Source organism: Giraffa tippelskirchi, chromosome 11 (genome assembly GCF_054371585.1).
Source record: "Giraffa tippelskirchi isolate mGirTip1 chromosome 11, T2T-mGirTip1v1.2.pri, whole genome shotgun sequence".
NCBI classification, from domain to species: Eukaryota; Metazoa; Chordata; class Mammalia; order Artiodactyla; family Giraffidae; genus Giraffa; species Giraffa tippelskirchi.
The window spans coordinates 966,540-987,423 of record NC_137285.1 but is presented as its reverse complement, the minus strand read 5'-3'; the positions used below and the strand labels follow the sequence as shown (position 1 = coordinate 987,423).

The 20,884-nt window shown below is 58.4% G+C and overlaps 1 protein-coding gene across 2 annotated transcripts; it reads left to right on the top strand.

The window, feature by feature from the left end:
- Positions 1-452: 452 nt before the first annotated feature.
- CRKL (CRK like proto-oncogene, adaptor protein) lies at positions 453-20,430 on the top strand. Of its 2 annotated transcripts, XM_081542069.1 has the most exons (5): positions 453-1,231; positions 6,062-6,090; positions 9,813-10,092; positions 10,132-10,225; positions 17,702-20,430. In XM_081542069.1, the coding sequence occupies exons 1-5, from the start codon at positions 921-923 to the stop codon at positions 17,834-17,836; spliced, it is 849 nt and encodes a 282-aa protein (XP_081398195.1). In that variant the 5' UTR covers positions 453-920; the 3' UTR covers positions 17,837-20,430. The 2 variants fall into 2 exon arrangements, with proteins under 2 accessions (XP_081398195.1, XP_081398194.1); XM_081542068.1 differs by lacking the exon at positions 6,062-6,090 and having other exon boundaries at positions 9,763-10,225.
- Positions 20,431-20,884: the final 454 nt, after the last annotated feature.

The following is a 20,884-nucleotide window of genomic DNA, read 5'->3' as shown; positions in this document are numbered from 1 at the left end:
CGAAGGAGCGCCAGGCCCAGAGCTGAACAAGGCGCACCAAACTCCGCTCCCATTAAACGGACGGTCCAGTGCGGATGGGGATGCGGCCAGGGGCCGGGGGTTCTGGGGTGTCGGAGGGGGTCCCGGGGGGCCAAGGCGGCAGGGCTCCGAAGGGGAGCTTCGCCAGACACCATCTGAGCACCAGCGACGGTCTGCTCCGCCACCCCCTAACCTGGCCGGCCCGGCTGCGGTGAGCCCGGAGCCGCGCCCGGGGGCCGGACCTGGCCTGCACGCCCCGCTTTGTTCCCAGAGCGGGTTCTAGAAGCGCCGCCTCCCCGCAGCGCCCCCCGGCGGGCCCAGGAGGGAGCGCGGGGGCGCGCACGAGCGGCGCACGCCCGCTCTCGCGATTGGCAGCGCCGCGTGACGTCACTGGGAGGCCCCGGCGGCCGCCGGGAGCGGGCGCCCGCGCGTGCGCAGACGCAGGGCGCTGAGGGGCGGGGGGAGGTGGCCGGCCGCTTCTCCCGCGTCCGCCATTTTGTTGCTGTGGCTCTCGGGAGCGGGCTTGGGCACGGCGGCCCCAGCGGCGCGGTGCTCCCGGGGGGTCTGGGGCTTGGCTCGGCCGCGGGGCTCGGTGCGGAGCGGCGGGGACGCGGGGCCGGCGCGCACCGGGCCAGGACTGACCGGAGGCTCCGCGAGCGGCCCTAGCTGCGCTCGGCTGGGCCCGCGCCCGGAGCCGGCTTGGCCCGTGAGGCGGCCCCGGAGCAGGCCGGCGGCCCGGAGGATGCTGCGGGCCCGCGGCCGCGAGGAAGGCGCAGGCACTGCCCTGTAGGCGCGCGGTGAGCCGGAGGCCCGGTCGGCCCGCAGCCGCCCCGGGCGGAGCGTCTCCAGCGCAGGCCAGAGCAGCCAGCCGCGGCCCGCCCGGCCCCAGCTCCCGGCCCGCCATGTCCTCCGCCAGGTTCGACTCCTCGGACCGCTCGGCCTGGTACATGGGGCCCGTGTCGCGCCAGGAGGCGCAGACCCGGCTCCAGGGCCAGCGCCACGGCGTGTTCCTCGTCCGCGACTCGTCCACCTGCCCGGGGGACTACGTGCTGTCCGTGTCCGAGAACTCGCGGGTGTCCCACTACATCATCAACTCGCTGCCCAACCGCCGCTTCAAGATCGGGGACCAGGAGTTCGACCACCTGCCGGCCCTGCTGGAGTTTTACAAGATCCACTACCTGGACACCACCACGCTCATCGAGCCGGCGCCCAGGTGCGCGGGGGGCGCGGGCGGGCGGCGGGCCGGGGAGCTCTGCGCGCGGTGTCGCGATCTTGGGTCGCCGTGGATGAGGGGGCTGCGTCTGACCCGGCAGGTTGAGCTGCGGGTGCCCAGTTAGAAAAGGGATGCTTTTTGCCTTTTCATCACGTCCTCGGTGTAAATTACCTCCTGAAGCAGGGTTTTGTTAGCGGTCTTGAAGCCGCGTGTGGACCACGGATTGAGAATCTGAAGCTAGCCTTGGGCTCCCCGCCCCGCGGGTCCTTCCCTCCCCCACCCCACCCCACCCCACCCCACCCCACCCTTCCCGAGTTTGCACACCTTTCAAGGTCTCTGAACTCTAGGGTTGGACCTCCTGGACTGCAGCCTTTGGAAACTCGAGAGATGAAAATGCTTTCGCAGTTAGAAACAAGATACCTCTAACTGTGAAATATCAGAGCCATCCACATATTGATACCCTGGTGCCAGGGTGGAAATAACCCAGGAGTCTATTTTATAATACATTAATTGGAAATACTGTAAAAGAGGTCGGCATGAAGGAGGAATTTATTTTTTTTTAAATAGTTTTCCCCCAAGCTGGGCCCTTAATGGACTGGAAATCCATTTGCTTAAATTCCAAGGTGGAATGAGTCTAGAATGTTACTAAGGAAATTTTGAATGACACTCCACTTAAGATTCTACCCTAGTTGAATTTCAGATGTACTTTTTGTATTGAGTTGAATGACTTAGTATCTATTTTAAAATAACCCAGAGTGACACACAGCATTAGGCATTCCTTTTTCATTTGCTTGTTTGCCTTAATATTTTGCTCGAGGCTTCTTTTGTGTAAATTATGCAAAGCTTGAGCCAGAGAGATGGCCTAGGACTTTAAAAATAAAAGGTATTTATTTTTTTAAGCGTCTGCTTAAAAAGGATGGGGTGCTAATACAGATTTTTTTTCAGGGTGAGACGTTTCTGACTTTAGGGATTTGCTGACAAGATAGTAGTCTCAGCTCTCAACATTAGAAGCTGTCCTATTAAAGGAGCACGCACTGGATGCTTCTGTGGACTAGAGGTAGAGAAGAAATAAAGCCCTGACGGTGTCATGACTAGGAGATTAACTGTTGAGCTAAATGGACTTTAAAAGCTGGGAGAAAGGGGTTATAAATCAGATACTGTATAACAAACACCTAGACACCAGGAATCTGATTGGTGAAGCCTCCAGGTCCCCGAGGAGCCTGGCAGCTGGACTCAGCTTTCAGCACAATATAATTCCAGTGTAAGAGGCTGGAGGAACTCTCAGAACCCACAGTAATGAGACTTTAAATGCGTTCAAGTAAGTGACTCTCCTAGCTTGTGAAGGTGGCTTCGATCACTCCCTTCAGGCACTCAGTAAGCCTCCCTGCACGCCTGGCCGTGCGCTTCCCTCAAGGTGACGGGGACCACAGCGCAGCGGTGAGGGAACCGCTGGAGCCCCCTCTGGGTGGAGAGAGAGGAGTGTGGCCGTGGCCTCCCAGTGCCCACAGACACGACCCCCAGCTTCCCCTTCGTACTTCTTCCCAGATGCCTGTCCTCACCCTCTCCCAGCCTCCGTGAGTGCCACCTGCTGCTTCCGGGGAGCCCGCCCTACACACCCACTCAGACCCGTGGACCTTTGCCTGGGCCCCGCCCGCTGCTCACCTGCGCAGAGCCTCGCCACGGTCCCGAGGCCTCTCCCTGGCACTGCGCCCGCCTCACGTTCAGCTTTGCTTGTTTCTCCTCCCATGTGCCCTCTGCCCCGAGCGTCCTTCTCCGCCGAGTTTTTCCTTTTCCCTGGTGTCTCCGAGGGCTGTCACCGCGCTGGCTGAATTAGATGCTGGCAGGATTTACTTTGTTACACTGAATCTGGGTTGCCTCTCCCTAAGGCAGAAATCCACGGATTTGGGTGATGTATTTATTACTCACCTAGTATAGAAGACAAGGCCGGGCCAGCCTTGGCCAAATGCAGAAATCAAGGCGATGTGCTTTCACGCCCCAGACAGGATGGGTGAAGTGGTTGGGCTCTTCTAGGCCTCAGAACCGAGCTCCTGAAGCCAAACCTTCTTGCTCCTTGGCTAATGGTTCTTTTTTGGGGTCCATTTTGCTCAGTTAAAAGGGACAACTTCATGACTTCCTCAGAATTTAAGGATTGATCTTTTCTTTTTTTATTGGGGGAATAACTTTTTTTTTTTTTTGGCTGTGCGGTGTGTAGGAACCTCGTTCCCTGACCAGGGATCAAACCCGAGCCCCTGGCAGTGGAAGCTCGGAGTCTTAACCACTGGACCACAGGGAAGTCCCCCTTCACTTTAAATTTTACATTTTTATTCAAACATTCCAGGAGAGTTACATCCCAGTGATGCATACTGGGAAAGAGGGATGACAGACGTGCCTCCTCCATCATGGACCCGAGATGTCAGTGAGGAGACAGGCTGGAGAATAGAGACACAGATGAAACACAGCATCCTTCGGTGCTGTGGAGAAAGTCTTGTCCAGGCTCAGAGGGTCTAGTAGAAGGGGCTGACCTGAGGCAGTAGGGTCGGAGCACGGGTGAAACCGGAAGGGGAGCCCAGGGTAAGAGCCGCCGAGTGTCAGGGGTGTGACTCTGCAGATGCGGCTCAGATAGGATGGTCAGAGGAAGGAAACGGGGTGCCAGGAAGTGACCTGGGCCATTACTGCTCCAGGTCACGATGGTGACGACCGATGAGTTGTCCGTCCGTCCATGTGTCCATCTGTTGTAGAGACATTACGTAGACTGACTGACTGACAAGACTGATTGATGCCTGTGGTTTGGAGATGCTGATGGGAGCGGGGTAACGGGGCAGAGAAAGGAAGAGGCCAAGATGACTTGGTATGTTTGTAGCTGTCTGTCCTCTGGATTATCTTGTTAATTTTGTCTTTTGAGTTGTGGTATTCATTTCTGTCTTGGGTTTTACATTTAAATACAAAAGGTGTGTCAGTGGCTTTTGATTTTTCAATGACGGATTTTAAAGGATTCTTTTTCCAAACACGGGTGCAATTTTTATGTTAAATACTGTTTGATAAACAAACCTTGTTTTCACCTCCATCTTACTTGAGTATAAACATTTCTAACATTCTGTTAAGTTATACTTGGTGTTCAGGTAAGTGCTACTGACTTTTGTTTCTGTTTTAATAGAGGCTGTTTCCAGTTTAACAGTGGTTCAGGTTTCTGAGTGGATTTTAGAAACTAAATACATTTCCCCACGGTTTAGAAAATTCAAAGTGTTTTGTATAGGTTGCTTCACATAAAATTTTCCAATTCTAGCTTGTGTGATGACTGGGAGAAAAATCATGAGAAGCAAAGATGGAAAAAACTTAGGCAAGTTGACTCATAGAGAACCTCCCCGCTTTTTTTTTTTTTAAACTCAATAGACATCGCTCACAGCACACTCTGGTAATAACAGATCTAACATTGCTCACAGCATGCTCTGGTAGTACAGATCTGACATTTTTACTCAGTAGACCTTGCTCACAGCACGCTCTGGTAGTACAGATCTGACATTGACTCAGCACTCCCTGTCAGGCTCTTCTGGAGCTTCCTGGATGCTGACTTTAGAGACCACATCCTCTGATACAGTCAGCAGCTGTGCCAGGGCGAGAAAGGACGCCCAGCCTCACCTGAGCGCCCGCCCAGAGGGGACGCTCATGCCTTCTCCCACGGCCGCAACCTGGATGTTTAAGGGAGCATTTGGACTTTAATAGTTAGGCGTAGCAGGTAGGAGAGGAGCATTAACTGATTTCAGTTAACATAGAATTGGGCACTGCGGATAAACCTTCGAGTTTCTTCTTACCGGTAGTTTAAATCCTCTAAGTTCAGTTTAGGTGGGAACATAACCATCATTACGCCGGGAGGGAATCTCACCCAGGTAAAGATTGTGTTCCCGTGGCACCTAAAGTGCTGATAGCCATTTGATTTGTGACCTTTCTCTTGTTGGAGACTCAAATTCAGAGAACTTTTTATCTAAGAATCATTCTCTTGATCTGAATGGTTGGGCTAGATTATTTCTAAGGTTCACTCTGGCAAAAGCGTTTTCCTTCTGAGAAGTAAAAGGGGGCAGTGGTTTGTTAGTGGGAGTTCAGATTATCCTAGAGTTGGAGCCGAGGTCCTGACCAGTGAGGTGGGGCGGCTAGTCTGGGATGACGGCCGTGGTGAGGCGAAGAGGCCCGGCCTTGCGCAAGCCGGGTGGCGCCCAGGGTTTCCTTGTCTGCGGAACAGACTTACTTGGGCCTGGGGGAGAGGCTTCCCTGTGTCTGTGGCATTTTAATTTTAGCAGGAATTTCGGTGTGTTGAGGCCTACTCCGTCCCAGAGCCCAACACTAGACTCAAGTCTCGTCATGGAAGTAAACCGTGGCCTTAGCTGTTGACAAGCTCAGCTCCCTGAGAGTGCCGTGGACGGCCAGCCGGGGGTCGGGCAGGGCCTGGAGGAGAAGGTGCCCTGTGGACCGGCTCTTGAAGGGTGAGGGCTGGTGTGAGAGGTGGAAGGGCTGCTGAGGTTCCTGCGAGGGAGGCGCCTCCTGTGGTTGGTACCTGGCGTTCAGCGGTGGGCGCGCTCCAGAGTCTTTAAGGAGAGAGACTCATGGTCAGTCTTGCCTTTAGAGCCTGCTCCGGGGTGGGTCGGGGTGGGGAGAGTCTGGAGTGTGGCATGAATTAAGGGCTGTCACAGGAGAAGGGAACGTGAGAAGCTGGGCTGAGGTCTCCTGCGTGGGGAGTCCCGGGAGGAAGCCGCCGGGGGCCCCCCCGGGCAGTTTCCTGAGGTGAGCTGAGAGGTGTGGCCTCAGGCTCATTGGCCGGCACCTCAGGTGAGAGGCGAGAGGCAGGGCTGGGGGCGGGACGCTGGTTTGCCACAGGGACGCCAGGCAGGGCTCAGCTTCTGGGGGGTGGTTAGGCCTAAATGGACGGATTTGGGTCTGAGCCCAGGAGGCGGCGGCAGAAGCAGCAGAGGAGCTGTGGCTGCGGAGCGAGAGCCGGTGGTGAGGGTGTCCGCGCGGGTGCAGGCGGCGTCCCGGAGGCGCCCGCCCGGAGCGCTCGGACGGTGGGTGCGTCGCCAGTCTTCTTGGGGTGGGTTCTTGCACCACTGTTCTGTTTTCCACCATTTTGTTGTGAAATTTTCATGCAGCCACAGGAGTACAGGCGTGCGTGCGTTTAACCGGGAGAGTCTTCCATATCCGTGTTACCCCGTTAAAAACTAGACTAGGGCCTTTGAAAATCTCTCCTGCCAGTTCATTGTTTCGCTTTGTCAGACATTGTTAAAGCTGAAGATGCTCTATTGTGGTTTACGCGTGCAGCTTTCACCCGGAGGAGGCGGCAGGCCCGTGGCCATCTGACGCGTGTCCTCCCGGCTGCGGCAGGGCGCTGCGGTCGTGCCTGGGACCCCGTGCGTGCTGGGTGCCCCGTGCAGTCCTGTCACAGGACAGATGGCGGAAGGATGGAGAGATGGGGACCGGCTGCGGAGCTGCGTTTCCTGGCTCTCTGGGCAGCGGGTCTGTGGTGGTCTGTGTGTCTGAGCCCGCCCCGCCCCGCTTCACCTCTGTGGGGGGCTGGGCTGAAAACGTGAGTTAGAATGGGGTGGAGGGGTGAGCTCATGTCGGGCTGTGGCTGGGAGCTTGGTCTCCTGTCACGCGCAGCCCTGAGCCAGGCGAGGCCGCCGCGTCACGCTGGAGAAGCTGTGAGTAGCTCCCCCTCCTCGGGGAAGGGCCTGCTGGTCAGCCGACGGCTCGGTGGGCCCCGAACCCGTCACTGCACGCCCACCCGGGCCTGCCTGTGTGCTGGTCAAGCCCACCTTACAGGACCAGCCGTGGGCTGTGTGGCCTGCAAGCTGTGGTTTGCGGACCCCTCGGCCAGACTCAGATGGATTTTGTGTAGTGTAGTGGAGCTGAGAGCCTTCGTTCGCTCGTTTTAAGGGTGCTGTGAAAAGATCCGGCAAGGCCACAGGTAGCTGGTGGATTCGCGGGCGCGGCAGCCCTTTGCAGCAGTGCAGGGAGGGCCTGCAGGGGGTGCCTTTGGACCTTTGGCCTCCAGCCTTTTTCTGGTGGAGAACCGGCACCTGTAAGTCCATCTTCCACAGTCTTTGTGCTCCAGAGGGGGCTTTGTGTGGTGTGCGTGCATGCATGCTCAGTTGTGTCTGACTCCTTGCAACCCCCTAGACGGTAGCCCGCCCGGCTCTTCTGTCCATGGGATTCTCCAGGCAAGAATACTGGAGTGGGTTTCCGTTTCCTTCTCCAGGGGATCTTCCCGACCCAGGGACTGAGACCCCATCTGATGCATCCCCTGTGATGCAGACGGGTTCCTCGCTGCTGCGCCCCCGGGGAGCTAGTGTTGGCATTTTGTGCAGCTCTCCTGCGTGTTCCCCCGACCCTTAGCGGAACTTGATCCCGTCTGCCGTGACACACGGGTGACGTGCGCACTCCTTGGCCTTTCAGTCTGCCAGTACGACGTTTGCAGTCTTGGGAGCACGAGCTTGGTTTCAATTCATTGTCCGTCCCCTGAGCTCTGAGTAAAGCCAGCGGGTCCTTGGGGAGACGGACGGCATTAGTGTTGAACCTGCCAAAGCTGCTCTGGCGTCCTCACGCCCTGTGCTGTGGGACTCACTGCTTCTCCTTTGAACTGTGTAGACGGGAAAAGGACCCTCGGCGGGTCTGCTATGGAGCTGACTGCTCTTGGCAAAGTCTCTGAGGTTTGATGGAAACTTTCACAGGACCTCGGTGGCCCTTGAGGTGGGAGCTGGGCTGTACGTTGGGGGTTGGGAGTGAGGAGCTAGCTGGGGGCTCAGGGCCGGTCAGGAGCTGTTGTGGGCATCTCTCAGGCGGCGTTCATGTGGTCGCTGCGGCCGGCAGGCCAGGAGTGAGGGCTCTGGGGCCACATGCCGGGCACATCACCCCCCGCCCCCGAGGACGCTGTGAGGGAGACCACAGACAGCGCCGACAGCCGTGGGTGTCAGCCCTTTTCTCACCGAGGCCGCTCCTGCTGCTTTCTCAGATATGTGGACGCTAAGCAGTTTCCCCCTTAGTTGTCAGGCTGTTCAAGTCATGAGGCCCTTGAGGTGTTTCATCAGGCTGCTCACCACCAAGGTGTCCTGACTACTCCGCAGCTCATCCTTTACATCAAAAAGATCTACGTTTTGCCAAATGACGCGACTGCGCTTTCCAGGGTGGTGTGGCAAGGTGTCCTGAGGCCCGTGAGAATGTTGGTGTATTTAATACGGGGATCGCGGCCTTACCAGGAACACAGCGCAGGGAGATGACGTGCAGGAGTGTGTGATGATGTAATAGACGGTGACAGACAGGACCGTCCAGACACGTGGGGGGCTTGCGGCAGCAGGCTCCGGAAGGCGGGCGCGGTGGAGGGGGCGCACAGAGGGGACTGCCCCAGGCGGACGGGAGAGACCGTGGGCGGGGGGCGACTCTGGCGACCTTAGGGCGGGGGCTGGGGGTTTTCTTTTCTCTTTTGTTTTCCTTTTTTTTTTTTTGCTGACTGTTGTAATATGTTCACACTTTTTTTTTTTAAGGAAACTTTTTTTTTTAATTAAAATGGTTCGGTGTAGGAGGCCATGTTGTGATGTCCTGTGAAACAGCTTTTCAGGTCATTGACTGGGGGAGAGAAAAGGAACGGCTGTACTCTCCTGGGGGACACACAGCCGCAGTCAGTGGGTCAGCGGCGTCTGTCCTGTCCTAGCGCTCGCCCTGCTCTGAGACAGCCGTGCAAGCTGTACCCCCCAAAGAGGCGGAGCCGCTCAGGGGAGTTACTCAAGTAGCTTCTGGGCTTCAGAAAAGTTAAGGGGGGGGAATGCTCATGGTGAAATAGTTTTTCCCCAAACGTCATGTATTTGCAACTTTCCAAACACTCCTTAGGTGGAGGGAGACCTCCGTGGTGCTCCTGAGGAAGGGGCGTTCCAGAAGGGGGCTACTTTTCTGACCCCCCCCAGGGGCTTTGAGCCTGCGGGGCTGGCTCCCCGGGAGCTCCGAGCAGGCCAGGGCCGCGGGGCTCAGCACCTCTGAGCTTGTCTGTGAAAACGTGAGGCTCGGATGGTGATTCCCATACGAGATGCAGTGTGGTGGTGGTTTTTCTTCTTTTTCCCTTTTTTTATATTGCAAGTACATGCTCCCTTTTCCAGTTTTTGTATTTTGAGGGGCCTGAAGGGCTGTGTCATCTTCTCCCTGGGTGCCTGGGGAAGCGTGCAGGGCGCCAGCCCTAGGTGAGGACCAGGAGGAGGAGTGTGGTGGTGACGGGCCTCAGGAAGGCACAGCTGAACTTAGGAGATTTAAAAGGGGCAGGCGTCTGCGTGTGTAAACAGGAGGGTCCTGTGAAACATGGGCGGGGGCGCCATGCACCTGACGTTAACACTCAGGATGGTCAGGAACTCCTGTTGCGTTACAGACTCCAGAAAGTCAAACAGGGACAGAGCCTTCTCAGTGAGAACACGGAGAGGGAAGTGAGTCGTTACTTTCTCACAGAGCTTGACAGACGCTGGTACAGAGCGAGTCTCCACTCAGAGTGGCTTTCTCTCCCCCTACAGGTACCCAAGCCCGCCGGTGGGGTCTGTGTCCGCACCCAGCCTGCCCACAGCAGAGGAGACCCTGGAGTACGTGCGGACTCTGTATGACTTCCCTGGGAACGACGCCGAGGACCTGCCCTTCAAGAAGGGCGAGATCCTGGTGATCATCGAGAAGCCGGAGGAGCAGTGGTGGAGCGCCCGGAACAAGGACGGCCGGGTGGGGATGATCCCTGTCCCCTACGTGGAGAAGTTGGTGCGGGCCTCGGCCCACGGCAAGCCCGGAAACAGGAATTCCAACAGCTACGGGGTCCCCGAGCCCGCCCATGCCTACGCGCAGCCGCAGACCACGGCGCCCCTGCCGGCCGCCGGCGCCCCCGGGGCCACGGTCAGCCCCCTGCCGTCCACACAGAACGGACCTGTCTTTGCGAAAGCAATTCAGAAACGCGTGCCCTGTGCTTATGACAAGACCGCCCTGGCGTTAGAGGTAAAGGCTGCCGGCTGGGTCTTTGGGGCTTTGACACTTGGGTTTTCTGGGGGTTTGGCCGTGGCTCTCAGGGATCTTAGCCCCTCAAGCAGGGATTGAACCCAGGCCCTCAGCAACGACAGCGCGGAGCCCTGACGGCCGGACCACCAGGAAATCTCCTCGGTTTTTGTCTTCAGTTTAATCTTGTTTTTATGAGGCCAGGACTACTCGTTTAAGGTTAAACTGCCGGGGATGAGAACTGGGTGCTTCTGTGTCCTTTCCTGTCCCCGTTTCTGCCGCGTCAGCTGCCTTGCTGTGCTCTGCATCCAGAGCCCCAGATGTGGTCTCAGAACAGTTGGTATTCTTTGCAGTAAGGGAAGTGAAGCCGCTCAGTCATGCCTGACTCTCTGTGACCCCATGGACTGTAGCCTATCAGGCTCCTCCGTCCATGGGATTTTCCAGGCAAGAGTACCGGAGTGGGTTGCCGTTTCCTTCTCTAGGCAGTCAGAGAAGACGATGGTTAAGGAAGACCCGTGCCCTAGAGATGGAACCAACACAAGGCGGACACACAGCTCCACATTTATAATGCTGTGAGCAGCTGAGAAATAGGAACAGAGGTGCCTCAGCTGGCAGGGGAAGGACGTTTCAGTGTCTCAGGCCTCACTTAATTGAGATTTTGTTAATTATAATAGCATGAAATAGAACTTTCATGTTTTAATCACCGAGTCATGTTCTTCCTCTAACTAATTGTGAATTGCCTCATAGAGGGACAAAGGCTCTCGCAAGGTGTAGTGTATGACTGTGGCTTGTCAAAATACAAAGAGGTGTGTGTTGGGGTGTAAACTGCAGAAGGTAGGAGTTTGGTGAGACATCGGGGTGCCCAGGGAACCACGTCTGAGCACAGACCCCGTGGCGGGCCTGCGGACAGAGGGTCTGGAAGGTAGCTTGTTGTTCCCTGAGCAGGGATCGAACCTGCGCCCACAGCGGGGTGGGCCCTGCAGACCCTTGTCCTAGAGTTTGGGTTTGCTGCTGCGGCTCCTCACCCCTCCGTCTGTTGGTAACTCGTGAACCTCACACTGCAGCGTGAGTATGGTCATACGATCACGTGCGTGTGATCGAGACCCTGAGGTGAAGTTCCTGCCGGTGCCGTGCGCTCACCCGAGGCCACCATAGGGCAGAGCGGCCTGCCCTCAGGTTCGGGGGGCGCTCTGGTTGGCGTGTGTTTTCTCACTGGTTATCCTCAGGTGTTTTGGACCAAGAGTAGTACTCACTGAGCTTCACCTGGAGGCTTGGTTTGGAGTCCGAGGTGACTTGCCCGTCTCGCGCTGGCCCGAAGGGAAGAACCCCTGCTGCAGAGGAGCCCCGGGCCCTCTGACGCTTCCCAGGAAGGGCCGGTCAGGAGGCAGGGAGGCCCTGCTGTCCAGGCTGGGCCAACAGGCTGCTGGCTTCTCACCCACGTAGGCTGCCCTGCAGGACACGCCGCTGCACCCTCAACTGACCCTCACCCATCCCGTTGGCTTCTATAAGGGTTCAGGCTCTGGGAGTGCCCCCACACCCTTGTCTCCCTGGGGAGCAGGGAGCTAGGTTCAGGGTTGTGTTGTGCAGTGGGCCGTCGGCACACAGGGTGAGCGGGGGTCCGGGCTCCCAGGCAGAGTGCCAGGCCCCTAAAGGAAGTCAGGAACTGGGTTCTTACCCGAGCCAGGGCTTAAAGCCGCACTCTCTTGAGGACACCTGCCTGTTGACCTCTGACTGGAAGGTGTGTGGTGTGGAAACCCCCATCCCCTCTGTTCCTCGGAGTGTGCAGTGGGGTGGGGGATTGTAGTGAGGGCCGCTCACACCTGGGGAGTGGACGCATAGACGGGCCCTGGGAGACCAGGGTGGGGAGAAGGAGCCTGGTGAAGGAAGCTCATTGTGAGACCACCCGTGTCCTCAGCCACGACGCCGCTCCTCCAGCCTCAGGCCCCAGAGACAGGCCTGCACACTCCAGGCTCCTGGTGACGCCGCCCGCCAGGTCAGCCACCTTGGCTGATCCACCCAGAGGGCGTCGTGGACCAGGAAGCGGGCATTTGCCAGATCCCACTGCGCAGCGGGGTCTGCTCTGCACGTTTACACGAGGCCTTAGGGCGGGCCATAGAGAAACATTTTGTGAGTTACCTTATCTTCTAAAACTGGTGCCTGTCTGATCTTGTTAACAAGAGCCCTCTTGGGACACTGACAATTAGGTCACCAGGAGAAGTGTTAAAATGAGAAGGGTGCAGCAGTAGGACAGAGTGTGCCACAATCGAAGCGGCCTCACCCCCTTTGAGCTGCTGTGACGGAGGAGGGCGGGTGAGCCTCACCTCCTGAGTCGGTTGAAGTTTTTCCTGTGAAACTTGACTTTTGAAAGAACACTCCTGCCCGTAAAGCGCTGTCTTAAGAGAGGGCTTTGATCAGACACTTCCTTCTCTTGCCCCTTGGGATTCAGTCTGAGGAGGGACCTCCCATGCCTTGTGGAGCAGGGCTGGAGGGGCTCCAGGGAAGCAGGGTTGGCCTTTCCGAAGATGGATCTTTGGCGGAAGACAGTGTTTGGAACGAGGGCCCCGGGGCTGTTACAAACTCCCCTGCAGCCCGAGTTGTGTCCTCTGACCCAGCTGCTGCTCCCGGCATGGTCTCGGGCACTTGTCTCACACCCTCCAAGCCAGAACGGTACGCGGTTGTTGCTACTCATCCAGTCGTGCGTCCAAGCTGTTTGGGGTGCCTTACAGTGTATAGGGTCGTGCCAACAAGGAGCTTGGCCCTGTTGGAAGCTTTGAGGCAGAAGCCAGCTGTGAGTGAGCGAGCTGATGACACAGAGTAGGCCCGGGAGATGGAAGGAGCACCTGGGCATGTGGGTGGGTGTTGGTCTGGGAAGGCTTCCTGCAGGAGGTGACCCTTGAACTGAGTTTTGAAGAGTGACTAGAAGCTGGTTGGGCGAAGCAGGACGAGGCGTTCCTGGCAGAGCAGGAGCTTGCAGGAAGAGGAGCACACGGCTGCAGGTTGAGGGTGGTGCTGGGTGTTGGGCAGAGACAGACGCTGGGGTGCGGCTGCTGCCGTATCCCAGGGCCAGGCTGACGAGACACAGTGCCTTTTGAAGCCTGCTCCCAGGCAGGTCATCTTTTTATTGATTGATTTTAAGTAACTGGAAGCAGACGCTCGAATCTCCCTGTAAAAATACCAGTCTCACACACTTGTATTCCGGTTTTCCTGACCTGAAACGAAAGGGAAGAAATCTGTTAGCCCTTCAGAGCTGTGCTTAGCTCGGGGCGCACTCGGCATGTCGGGAGTCTGAACGGGGCCTCAGGGAGTGGTGGCGGGATGGGTGGGGTCTGCGGTCCGCGGGGGCCCCCGGAGGAAGCGGGGCCGTGGGCGCGGATGGGCCTTCAGAAGAGCTTGGCGCCTGCCCGTCCACCTGGGGCCCTTGGCCTTGCTGTGGACTCCTCCGGACCTCCATCCGTCAGCAGGTGCTCGGGGGGCGCAGGCGCTGGTCCTCGTGGGGCCCGGGACAGTCTCGCGGCACGGGCTCGCCCTGTTGTTGCCTCGCCCGGGGTTCGGACCTCAGCGTGTGCCCTCCAGCTGTCCCTCTTGAGGTGTTCTGGTTTGGTTTGTTGCGTCTTACCCCCCACACCCCCCGTCTGCTTCTGGTCTCAAGTCCGGGTGACGTTGTGCGGCTTCGTGTGAACTGCAGGTTTCACAGACACATGACCCACACCCTCCTCTGCGCCCCTCCTGATCAGGTCCCGTCTCTAGGAGAGGACAGTGAGCTTGGTCTGGCATGACTTGGCCCTGACTGAGCCCATGCAGCCTTCCAGACCCATCTCCCCCTAAATCCTCATAAACCATCTGTTTGCTAATCGCATCCAGAATTTTGTCCAGTTGTGGTCTCAAGCTCACCATGTATGTTTTATGGAATTTGCCATTATCCCTGTTGGAGCAAAAACCAAGAGGCTTGACCCTTGGTCAGGATGCCAGTGTTGTGTGATGTAACGCTCTGTGGCAGGTGACCCTCACAGGCCTGGTCCTGCCTGCCAGCTGGTTCCGTCAGCCCGTGGCCGCCCGTCCTTGTCGGCAGGGGGACACCCTGCATCTGGGCGCGTTCTTTCCGCGAGGTCACCGGCATGCCCCGGAAGCCTGCGCCTTGCTCCCCTCGGGGTCGTCTCCAGCTGCCGTGTTGGCATCTCTTGGGTTGTCTACCCCCCATTTGAAAACCCCTCGACATCGGACTGCATCTGCTCTCAGAATCTTTTGAGTTGACCTTTCTGTTTCCAAGGCCCGTGGTGCCACTTCCTTCGCTGATGGCCTAGGATTCCCAGATTTCTGCTTCCTCCACTTGCTTTTGCTCCGTTGGTTAGAATTGCACTCACATTAGCAGTTTCTTCGTGGCTGCCTCTGTCACTGGGAGGAAGCTGTCCACAGGGCGAGTCTGGGTTTCCTCCGCGTGGGCTGTGCTTCTGAGCTCCCGGGACCCGCTGCACCTTCCTCGTTGGGTCAGGGGCATGCCTGGCCTCCCGGCGGGAGGGGGCACTGCATGCATCTTGGCAGGGCTGCCGGGTGCCGCCTGCACCCTCTGTCACTGACGTTGAGTCATTCCCAGCATCCAGCTTTAGGAATTCTGTTCCTGAGGTAGCAGTCTTCTTCGGGCGTATCATTTTCTCACTGGGTTGTGAATTAGGGAAGATTGTTCCTCTTTCTTAATATGTAAATTGGGTGAGAGGACCGTGAAATTGGGGCCCTGCTGCGGTTCAGACGAGGCTGGTCATTATGCTGACCTCAGTCTTCCGTGTGTGGTAGTAGCTGTTGTGCAGGGAGACGCGCCAGCCAGGGGCTCACAGAGCGTTTCTGTCGATGCTTGCAGCCGCCTTGTTTCCTGCCTTTGGAGCTCGAGGCTGACTGTCTCATGGTGGGCGCTCAGCCGCAGTGTTTCTCTCAGCAGCCTGATGGAGGTAAAATTCGCATGTCATACAAGTTTACCCACTTACAGTGTGCAGCTCAGTGGTGTTTGGCGTGTTACATTACTCATCTTTTTACTGAGTTGGAAAGATCCCCTGGAGAAGGAAATGGCCACCCACTCGCGTATTCTTGCCTGGAAAATCCCACGAACAGAGGAGTCTGGGGGTCACAAGAGTCGTACACGACTGAGCACACACACTCTGTATGTAACAAATTGCCCCTTTTAAATGTACAATTCAGTGGCATTAACTGCGTCCAGTGTCATGCAGCCTTCATCATTGTCTGTTCCCGAAACCTTTTTATCACCCCAGACAGAAACCCTGTAACCGTTAGGCAGTAACGTCCCACCCGCGTCCTTTGCCCTGGCAACTTCTGGTCCACCGCCTGTTGGGTGAGTTTGCCAGTTCTGGATGCCTCGTGTAAGGGTGACAGTTGTCTTTGCATCTGGCTCATTTCACTGAGGTTTGTGTTGTAGCGAGTATATTCGTTCTGTTTGTGGCCCAGCAAAACCCACTGCCTTTGGCACACACTGTTTGCCCGTGACTAGGTCGCGCTCATGCGCGTCAGGCCCGCCTTCTGGTTGCTGAGGAACGTTGCACTGGGAACATTTCCATGCAGGTTTGTGTGTTTGAACACCTGTTTCCAGTTCTCCAGTGAAAGTCACTCAGTCATGTTCAACTCTTTGCGACTCCATAGACTGTAGCCCTCCAGGCTCCTCTGTCCATGGGATTCTCCAGGCAAGAATACTGGGTTAGGTTACTATTCCCTCTTCCAGGGGATCTTCCCGACCCAGGATCCAACCTGGGTCTCCGGCATTACAGGCGGATTCTTTACCATCTGAGCCACCAGGGAAGGCCTGGCAGTTCTCCAGGGTATGTGCCTAGCAGGAATTGCTGGGTCGCTCTGTTTACCTTTTGAGGTCAGCCAAGCTGTTTCCACAGCGGCTGTGCCGCCCGGCAGTCCCACAAGCAGTTTGCCAGGGTTACGGTTCGCAGCCTCATCAACACCTGTTGTTTTCCTTCTTCTTAGAGTTATCACAGCCGTCCTGTCGGCTGTAAAGTGGCAGCTCGTGGTTGTGACTTGCACGTCTCTAATTATTAATTACGTTAAGTGTCTTTTCCTGTGCCTCTTGGCCATTTTTGTATCTTTTCTGGGAAAATGAAGGTCAAGACCTTTGCTCTTTTTTAAATCGGCTTTTTGTTGTTGGGTTTTAGGAGTTCTTCATCGATCCCGAGCGCTGAGCTCTCACCAGAGGTGTGATTCCTAAGTGTTTTCCCCCCGTTGTCGGTTGTCTCCGCACTCTCTGCCCGTGTGCGCTGCGCCCTGCTGCTCTCTCACCGCTGGTCGCCTGGCAGACGTTCTCCTGCTCTTCCCCCACCCCCGAGCCTTCTGAGCCTTCATGGGCTTGCGTGGGGCCGACCGGGCGGGGCAGGCGCGCGGGCATTGTCTGCTTCCTGCCGCGCCCCCCACCTCGAGGGGTGTGCTTCCTCCCAGGGGCCGCCCTGGTGTCTGCAGTCAGGGTCTCCGTGCAGCGCGCTTTTCCTCGTCTGAGACGCCTTGTGTTTGTTTAAACTTGATTGCTGCATTTTGAGCCCTGGATGTGAAGTAACTCAGATGACTGTTTCAAAGGCATCCTCCCGCCTGTGGGTCCGCCTCAGAAAACACGCTGCCTTTCTCAGAGCCCAGTACCTGCCCTCCTGGGGCCCTGTGCTCGGGGGCCCGTGGTGGTGGGGCTCCTCACCCCACCCTGGCAGCTCTGGGCCCTTGGTCACGTGAGGCCAGCAGTAGCTTGAGCAGAAGGTGCCTTTTCCCCAGTGAAATAATATAAGGTGGTTTCGTGAAAAGCTGGAAACTACTAGAATGAAGAGGGCAGTTGGGGTGGGTGCCTGTCACCGTGGGCAGGAAACAGCGGGAAACGGGGACCGATAGATGCAGCGTCGTGCTGACCCCACAACCGACGGGCACCTTCTGTCAGACACGGGGCAGATGGACCTTCATTCTGAGGGAACCGGCGAGCAGCCAGCCAAGCAGGAACACCCACACCTGCCTCTGAGGACAGCTTCATAAACCGCATCCACGAGGCTAAGGTCCCGTCTGACGCCCGCGCCGCCTCGGAGCGGGTGGGCCTGCGGACGACGGGGGGACCACACCAGCAGAGCTGCTCCCCCCTTCACAGAGCAGCCCCGTGGCTCCTGTCCTCTGGCCGTGAGGGGGTTGCTGCTGGGGGCCATCCTGGTGGTGGCCGCACCTTCCCCTGGAACAGGCTGCCAGACGGCTTTGGTTTTTCTCGTACGCTTCTTGTGTGGGCTGAGCTGTTCCGAGAGCCGGGTGGTGACTGTCCCCTGGAGTCGGCGGCCAGTCTGGGCAGAGGCTGCGTCAAAGCCTGTCCTCGGGGCTGCGCACACACTCCCAGGCCCCGCGGTGGCACCGGGAGAAGAGCGAGTCCTGAGAACAGTCGGTCCCTTCAGTGGCGCCGTCTGTGGATGTAGTTTTCGGAGGAAACACTGACCCTGTCCCCTTTCTCCCCGGCAGGTGGGTGACATCGTGAAGGTCACGAGGATGAACATCAACGGCCAGTGGGAGGGCGAGGTGAATGGGCGCAAAGGGCTCTTCCCCTTCACGCACGTCAAGATCATCGACCCCCAGAACCCGGATGAGAGCGAGTGACCGCTGCTGCCCCGCCCTGCTGCTGCTGGTCCTGCCCGTCTGTCTCCTCTCGGTGGGGAAGCCCCCTCTGGACAGGCCCCGCGCCGCCCACGTCCGGCTTTGCAGCGGCGGCCCCGCCCGGGCGTGCCCAGGGGCTGCCCGCATTGTATCATAGTCGTGTTGTCACAGAGTAGCTGATCGTAGAGTTGTTGGATCATAAACTGGAAACACTGGTGGAGGCGCACGGGGGTGAGAAGGCGTGAGGACAGGCGCCCCCGGCCTGCGGACTCGCGGTGCACGGGGGCCGTGCGCGGGGACGAGCAGGGCCGGGGACCCTTCCGGAGAGGGACGCTGCCCCCAGCTCACCATGTCTGGCTTTTGGTTTTTCTTTCTTTTCCCCCTCTGTTTGGTTTGGTTTTGGAAGCCTACGTTAATTAGGCCTGTTTGTTCTGAAGAGGTGTTTAAGTAGCAGGTTAGGTTCTGTGATGAGATCAGGGATGAGCCGCTGTCACCACAGAAGCGCGAGGGACGGAGCCCCGAGGCGGAGGTCGTCCTGTCTGGAGTTGACGGAGCAGCGGCCCTGTGTTTCCCCGCTGTGCACACAGCCTCCTGGACGACATCGCCAAAGGCGTCAGAGCCGGGGGCCCACCCTGTCTGCCGGCAGAGGAGGAGCGGCCTTTCAGTGAACGCACCCCCAGAACGTATGGGCCCTGGTTTTCTCAGCAGTTGAATTCACTCCCGGGTCTGTCGTCCGTTCACTGAGCCCAGCTCTGCCCGCCCTCACGCTTGCCCAGCCACCCGAGGGCGGGGTGCCGATGCCGGCTGCCCCAGCTCGGACAGCGTGGGGCCCCGGGCCCGGGGAGGCGAGCCAGCACCCGTCCGGCAGTCAGGTTTCCCCGTCGGGTACACGAGCTCTGTTCACGTGATCCCGCAGCGCATAGCAGGCCAGGACGCTGGAGCCTCCGTGCAGCCCCCGTGCCCGCCCTGTGGACCCCGGTGAAGACAGGGCCCTGCTCAGAACACACCCCGCAGCCCTGGGTGGGGTTGCAGCCTGAGAAGTCCTGGCCCCAGCATCTGCTGTGGCTGAGGCCTGACCCCCGGGGTCAGAGGTCGTGAGGGTGGGAGCAGCTTCTCTGGGGTCGGAACCAGCAGGGCCCCCGCTCTCAGTTTCTCTGCTCGGATCAGCGGCCGGGGGGTGGCCGTCGCCTCAGCATCTCGCGTGCTCACGCGGCCCTGTCCCTCTGTGGGTTCCTGAGAGAGGCTGTGTCGTGGGCTCCTCTTAATCCAGGGGCATCGTGGCCGCCTGCATTCCAGGCTCCCTGACCACTGCCACCGCTTCCTGTTCTGAGTCCAGCTGCGGCCTCGCCGCGTGGCCAGTGGCGTGGGTGTGCCAGGACCCGTGGCCTCTGCCTGGGCTGGCGTCTGCTGCAGCCCCACCCCGGGGCCCGTCTCCGGGGCTGCCCCGGGATTCGGAGCCCAGGGTGGAGTGAGCCTTCAGCTGCGCGCTCTGGCCGTGTGCCAAAGCAGGGCCTCTGTGATTCCGAACCTTGTTAGTTTTTTAATCAGGGAGATGTTTTTTCACACTAAGTACACGGGAAACGGCCGCCTGCCTTGCCCTGGGCCCGGGCCATGGGGTCTGGGAAGACGGCGTTGGGAGGAGACTGGAGGGCTCAGAGGCGCCGGCCTCCTAGGGCCCGCTCTGCGTGTCCCTCGGGAGGCGGCATGGGTGTTACAGTAGCTCGCTGGGCAGAGAGCGGACGGTCTGTGGGAGGCAGTGACAGTGTGACTGTGAGCTCACCCTGGGACGGGGTCTCCCTGTCACTCCTGCCCGCCCGCTCTGCCCGGCAACACGGCTGAGGAGGGGGCGGCGTGTGGACGGGCTTTTCCCGGACGGGATCCCGCAGCCAGGCCTGGGGCGGGGCGCGGCTGTTGCCCCGAGCGCCTGACCCCGGACTTGCTCCTCCAGCCGTTTACACGCCGCCAGCCGGGACTGCGGCCACGCACTGGGGACGTGTGCTCAGAGGGCGTGAACACCTCACGTGGAAAGGGATGCTGTTGTGCCGGGTGTTTATAATTTAATCCTTCAATGTTGTGTTCATTAACCTCTTAAAACGAGCGAGTCCTGAGTGCTCCCACACGGAGCCCGAGACACCACCAGGCTCCCCCTCAGCCTCCAGCGCCGGGACTGAGGCCCGCGTCCCCGGGACGGGCGCGCCGCGGCTGAGGAGGGGCGTCCTCTGAGCCAGGCTGCGGTCAGTGCGGGAGGAACGGTGGCCTTGCTTCTCGACGGCCTTCACTGTGTGTTCTAGAGTGACAGCCACACAAGAAACTCTTTGACCTGTAACTTAAAGATCATAAACTTCAGGCAATAATATTTTCTGTGTAAGCTTTTAAAATTATTTTTGGGGATCATAGCTTGTTTTATTTTGTGCTATAAAATTAACAGTATTAAATGACTTATATTCTTAGAATACATGGAGTGTCTTTTCTTAACAGATCCGTGCCCTTTTATTTTTGTATTCCATTTTGCGTTGCTGGTCCCAGCCTCAGCCCCGTGTCTCCATGGCCTGTCTGTACTTTGTCTCAATAAACGTGCACCAGCCGGTGGTGGCCGCGGCTCTGTGTCGGTGTCTCCTAAGCGCGGCCCGGAGGCGCGCCCCCCGCCCCGCACGGCCGCATGTGCCGAGCCACCCCCCCCACACCCCCCCGCGCCGCACGGCCACACCTGCCGCCACACCTATAGACCCCGTGGGGGGAGGAGGGGGCGGCACCCCCGGGGAACCTGGGCTGAGAGCGTCAGACCAGGTGTGACGTTCAGCCTGGCCTCGCAGCGTCCCAGGGCAGGGTAGGGTCCCACCTGCCTTTCCTGATTGCTGCGCCTGCCTGGCTGGCCCTCCAGCTGGAGTTGTGGGGGGGGCTCCTGGTGGCCGTGCGGCGCCCAGCCAGTGCCATCCCTACACCTACTTGTGTGTCAAGAGGGCCCAGTGTTGCAGTAAAGCCTCCAGAAAGGGGTCTCCAGAAGCAGGGAACCCGGCCACCTCGCGCTCTGCCTCTAGGACCCCTGCTCTG